Genomic DNA, 6,469 nt, shown 5'->3' with positions numbered 1-6,469 from the left:
TATATATATATATATATATATATATATGAAGGAGTTGCACATAAGAAATATCAACTGCCTTAGCTCACCATTTGATTTTAATTTAAAGCTTTCTAAGTAGTGTTAACCCATTAGCATTTAAACTGGCCATATCCTTCCCAAATATTCTATGTATTTTATGCTCAAACTGGTTATATCTGGCCTCTCACACCTATCTTACAATGTCATTCTGAAAATAAACAATCACATCATAGAAATGCTGAAGCTATGAGATTAAGTTTGATTAATTCAAAACAATGTAAATAAATAACCATTATATTTAACTGAGTAAACCGCACATTAAAGGGTTAAGCTGCCGATAGACTTAAATCAATTCATTGACAAATTGATTAGAATATCCGACAAAAGACTTTGCATCGTTTGTTTTGTGAAATAGAGCTCCTTATTGACTTTGTGGTCTCACATATTTTAAATGCAAATGTAATGGAGATCAGCTTTACTGTTTTTCCCAGAAAACAAGAAATTGTGACCTACTGCAGACAAAGACAAAACCTTCCCGCTTACAAAACCAGGAATTTTTGTAATTCAAATTAGCCATTGCTTCAATATTGAATGATTGTTGTATTGCTAATGATTATTTTTATTGTTTGATTGTTTGTTTCTTTTCAGGTTTCGCTATTTGACTAGTTTGAACCTCGCAAACAACGATTTGAAATCATTTCCTTCCGCATTATGTAGCATGCAGAGTTTGACTGAATTGAATTTGGCCTCAAACAAATTGGAAGAGATTCCACCATCAATAGCTGACTTAACCAGGTAAATTTAGTGAGATCGCTTAATTCTATAATTTACAGAGATGATGCCACAAATTTTACTCATCATCATCATCATCATTATTTAATGTCCATTTTCCTTGCTGATATGGGTTGGATGGTCAGACAGGAGCTGGCAAGGCTAGGAGATGCATCAGATTCCATAGTCAGTTTCAGCTTCATTTCTACACCTGGATGCCCTTCCTAATGCCAACCACTCTATAGAGTATATTGGGTATTTTTTACGTGGTACTATCACCAGTGCTTTTTGCATGGCACCATCACCAGAACTTTTTATATAGCACCGGCACCAGTGCTTCATTAATTAGAACAAATCTCTATGTATACTAAAGAAGGTAATCAAAAGACAGACTTTTGAATTCTGCAGTATTCTCTCAACATAGCTGGATATGTGAGTTTATTTGAAAAATCTGAAATGTTTTCTCATGTGTATTCCTTACATTGAAAATAGCACTTGGGCTTCACATTTCATTAAGCTCTTTCTCTCTTTATGGTGGAGGGTGATGGAGTCTAATGGCAGTTCTACAAAACCAATTAAGTCCTAGCAGTGATCCTAAGACTGAGTAAACATCACTACATAAACATATAAGCAGAAAGCTAATGTGGGTGTAGGTGCATGTCCCAGTGGTTAAGGTGTTAGGTTCACAATCACAGTGTTGTGGGTTCAGTTCCTAAATCAGGTAGTGTGAGGTGTTCTTGAGCAAGGTATTTCACTTCATGCTGCTCCATTGTACACAGGTGAAAATGAGTATCAGCCAAGTGCAAGAGCAGCTGCTTTTCCTTCAGTTGTCATCCTAGATCTGTTGCTGGGTCATACATGCACACTGTAGGCTTCTTTCAGTTTCTATCTACCAAATCCATTCACAAGGCTTTGGTTGGCCTAGGGTTATAGTAGAAGACAGTTTTTGTGCATCCATCTTTGCCAGCCTACATAAAAAAAAATATCATTGGGTAGCCATGGAAAAGATACTACGGATAAAAATACATGCACAAAAATAAATGAACACACAATTGGTTTCAAATTTTGGCACAAGGCCTACAATTTTAGGGGAGGGACTAAGTTGATTATATCGACCCCAGTGTTCAAATGGTGCTTATTTTAGTACCCCCAAAAGGATGAAAAACAAAGTTGACCTCAGCAGAATAAATGAACACAATATTAATCTTTAGAAGTATAGATTAACATTATAAACATTTATTAAAGTAAAAAGAAATAAAAACTTCAAAATTTTGAAAATATCTTCATGTTGCTGTATGTTTATTTGATTTTATAAATCTGAAATCCTGTCCTTGTTTCAATGATCTTCATTAATCATTGCCTTGTGTTGCCTCCATAGGTTACAAGTGTTGCGACTACACAACAACCACCTTACAACACTACCTGAAGAAATGGGCAGTATGAAACAGTTATCAGTTCTAATTCTGGCCTTCAATTATTTCACAACTGTACCATCAGTGCTGTTACGTATTCACAACATTTCTGACACAATGGAGAGTATCATTATGGCAGGAAACTACATCGAACGCCTTCAGGGCAACCTTCTAAATCAAATGAAACTGGTGAAAAAGATTGACTTTCGTTTCAATAGACTAACACTGATGCCCAGTGAAATTGCAAAGTTCCAATGTTTGGAATTCATGAGTCATCTGGACATCAGGGATAACAGCATTGAGGATTTGGACATACGAGCCTTGAAAGGGTTAGTCTATATTAACTGTGAACGTAATGGGATGCGAAGCTTACAGCTGAGTGGAGTTGCTTTGAAGTACATGTATGCCAAGGACAATGGTAAGAGAATCAATAGAATATTATTATTATTATTATTATTCCCTCTTTTCTTCTTTTTCTTTCTCTTCATTTTCTTCTCCTTCTCTTTCTCCTTCTGCATTGTTTTTCTTCTCCTTCTCTTCCCCTCTTCTTCATCATTTGTATGGATGGTGATCTTGTTTTTACACAGCATGCAAGTAACATAATCACAAGAGAAACACACACACACACACACACACACACACACTTATGTCAAGTTTCTCTCACTTTCTAATTTCTTTCACTGCCCACAAGGGGCTACACACAGAGGGGACAAACAAGGACAGACAAACGGATTAAGTCGATTATATCAACCCCGGTGCGTAACTGGTACTTATTTAATTGACTCCGAAAGGATGAAAGGCAAAGTCGACGTCAGTGGAATTTGAACTCAGAACGTAAAGACAGACGAAATACCGCTAAGCATTTCACCCAGTATGCTAACGTTTCTGCCAGCTCGCCACCTTCACAATTTCTGTCTACCAACTCCACTCACAAGGAATTAGTCAGCCCAAGGCCATACCAGACAGTGTGGAATAAGCCTAAAACCATGTGGTTGGAAACCAACCTACTAAGCTGCACAGCCATGTTATACCACCTTACTCATAACATACTTTAATACCAATAACATTGGGATGAGTAGAACAACAGATAGGAACTTACAATATATTGACTTATATATGATGGTAGTCTCTCTCTCTCTCTCTCCTGTAGTCTGAGAAAGGCTGTTCTGAAATTTCTTGCTGAACAACCTACACAAATGGTTTGTTTATAGTGATCAAATATATGTGCTGTACATTTGTCCAGTCTCTCCATCGAAATTGATGTTGTCTGAACAGGTCCACCATGTACCACACGTCAGGTGTCAGTGATTGCAGAGCAACACAATACACCTAGCATGATTTCGCAATCATGGGTGCAACACCTTGGCCATGTGTCCTCATACTGATTAATATATAACTTACATACAATGCACTCTCAGTGTATGCTCCACTCTATGTTCAACTGACCATATGTACATTCCCAGACAGAAATTCCAACCTTTCTTTTCATCCTCTCAGCCAGTATAACTCATAATCAATGTTTTGCTTCTTAATCCCTTAATCTTCAAGAACAGCATTATCATTATCATCATTTAATGTCTGCTTTCCATGCTGACACGGGTTGCATGGGTTGACAGGAAACAGGCAAGCAGCAGGGCTGTGTCATTTCTGGCATGGTTTCTACATTTGAATACCCTTCCTAATACCATCCATTTTACACATTGTACTGGATGCTATTTATGTGCCACCAGCACTGATGAGGTTGCCATGAAACTTGCAAGATATAAAAGAATAGTGGAAAAAGAAAGGGAAGAGGTCCCACTACTAAAACGAAGTATTTAGGAGGGGGAGGTGAGGATGGGTGGCTTTATGCCAGGTGTTGGGGTCATGGAAGGGGATGAGAGAGTGTACAGTCAACGTGTGGAAAATCTCAATGTCTATCTAATAATTTATTTTTGTAGAGCTTACTACTTTGAACATCACACCCAAACCGGAATGGCTTGTGGAGATGGACCTTTCGCAGTAAGTAAAACATATTCTTCATTTTTACCATAATGCATTAACTGTAACTATTACATACCCAAAACACCAATGCACATCAACTAACAAAACAGCCCCAAGAACAAACTGACAATGTCAATGAATTTATTTACTAATGTGATGTAGAAAATTTTTTGTTGTATTTTAACCCTTTAGTGTTTGCATTATTCTGCCAAAATTAATGCTTTTTCATCCACATTGTTTTGAACTAATCATGCATTATCTTGTAGCTATGAGATTTTGATGAGGTAGCTGTTAATTTTTAAAACGATATTGTAGGGTTGGTGTGAGAGACCAGATTTGGCCAATTTGAACATAAAGCAAGCAGAATACTTTTGGCCAGATATGGCCGGTTTAAATGCTAAAAGGTTAAAGTAAATTATTTTCTAAACTGACGGTGTTATTGAGAGAATGGAAAAGAGTGTGATGGAGTGAGACTGTATTAATTGGAGGAGAGGTTAGATGAGTGTAAAGGATAGATTTAGGTATGAATGCCATAACAGCTATTAAGTCAAAAGGGCTACAAATCCATATAGTGACCATCACTGTTGAATTGACAGAGAAAACACTACTTATCATTTTTTTTTTTCATTTCTCAGATAAACAATTTATCAAGAACGTTTTCTCCAACGTTGCATGTGTATTGCAACTGCACCACCTTAAATACTTGGTTATTTTTTACAAAGCAGTTCAGTATATGTACGCTTTAATATGTAAAATGTTTGAGTAGCAGAAGAGGAATCTAGCTTTAATGTGTTATATTGATTTTGTGAATAGGGGTGATTGTGGATTTCTATGAGAGGTTGTTTGAAAATGATAGGCCTATTGTTGGTATTTAATTGCATGAATTAAATAAATTGTATCAGTATTTCTTTGAAGTTACTGGCTTCTGTGATGCCAGAATTTCCTCAATTCTATCGATAGCAATCCACCTGAGGCTGTATCTATGATACAAACTGCCTGTTTTAAAACTATCTAAATTAAAACGTTCCATCAAAATTTCATGTTAATTCATATTTAAAACTTCAGCTTAATAATCATCATCATCATCGTTTAACGTCCGCTTTCCATGCTAGCATGGGTTGGACGATTTGACTGAGGACTGGTGAAACCGGATGGCAACACCAGGCTCCAGTCTAATTTGGCAGAGTTTCTACAGCTGGATGCCCTTCCTAACGCCAACCACTCAGAGAGTGTAGTGGGTGCTTTTACGTGTCACCCGCACGAAAACGGCCACGCTCGAAATGGTGTCTTTTATGTGCCACCCGCACAAGCCAGTCCAGGGGCACTGGCAACGATCTCGCTCGAAAATCCTACAGGAGCCAGTCAGGCGGTACTGGCAACGGCCACGCTCAAAATAATGACAAAGTTAATTTGCTGAAGTCTTCATTATTTTCAAACACAACCAAATTAAAGCCAGTGTATTTCAACAGAAATATGGTAACAAATGGGTTAACATGAGGACAGAGAATTATAAACATTATTACTGATACTAAGGTATTTTCTTCATTTAAAATCCGTAGGAAACAGGTAACATTTGGAGGCAGTTGGTAGATGTGGATACTGTCTTAAATATATTCACCTGATTTAAAGTTATATCGATTTTATTAATAACTTTTAACTTTTAGTTCAGTTTTCCTGTGTTCACTTCATATCTACCATTAGTATTTCAGAACTCATTTATTAAGAGTGGTTTATTTAGAATTAAAAAAATCATTTAATTCATAATTTCATTGTGCTCAACAGCTGTTTCACTACAATAAAAATATCATCTTTTATATAATTACATAATGATTATACATAATTTATTAATTTAAAATTTATGTTTTACCCATATCATCAGGAGAAAAGAATGAAACCGAAAATAGTTGCTGAAACAAAGAAATTTTAGGAGTGATTTATAAACTGGTCGTTTATCTTTTGTCTTAAAATTGTTTCAGCCATTGAACTACAGCCATGCTGGAGCATTGCTTTGAAGGGTTTTAGCCAAACAACTAGACCCAGTAGTTTTTTTTTTTGTTTGTTTGTTTTTTTTAATCTGGTACTTATTTTATCAGTCGCTTGGCTGCTAAGTTATGGAGATATAAACAAACCAGCACTGGTTGTCGAGCAGTGTAGTATAAACACATACACACACACACATACACACACACACACACACATACACACACACGCTTATGTGTGTATATATATAGATAGATAGATAGATAGATGAATGGATGGACAGACAGACGGATGGACAGACAGACAGATAGATGGATGGATGG

At 36.5% G+C, this 6,469-nt stretch overlaps 1 protein-coding gene across 1 annotated transcript in view; it reads left to right on the top strand.

Moving 5' to 3' along the window:
- Positions 1-6,469, top strand: part of LOC106883129 (PH domain leucine-rich repeat-containing protein phosphatase 2) — an 80,459-nt gene that overhangs the window by 51,108 nt on the left and 22,882 nt on the right. The window contains exons 6-8 of the mRNA XM_052968645.1: positions 649-795; positions 2,150-2,601; positions 4,124-4,184. Of these exons, the coding sequence (XP_052824605.1) occupies positions 649-795; positions 2,150-2,601; positions 4,124-4,184 (660 nt within the window). The remainder of the gene's footprint in view (positions 1-648; positions 796-2,149; positions 2,602-4,123; positions 4,185-6,469) is intronic.

This window comes from Octopus bimaculoides, chromosome 6 (genome assembly GCF_001194135.2).
Source record: "Octopus bimaculoides isolate UCB-OBI-ISO-001 chromosome 6, ASM119413v2, whole genome shotgun sequence".
NCBI classification, from domain to species: domain Eukaryota; kingdom Metazoa; phylum Mollusca; class Cephalopoda; order Octopoda; family Octopodidae; genus Octopus; species Octopus bimaculoides.
The sequence above is the reverse complement of the archived record's forward strand: the minus strand, read 5'-3'. Positions and strand labels throughout refer to the sequence as shown.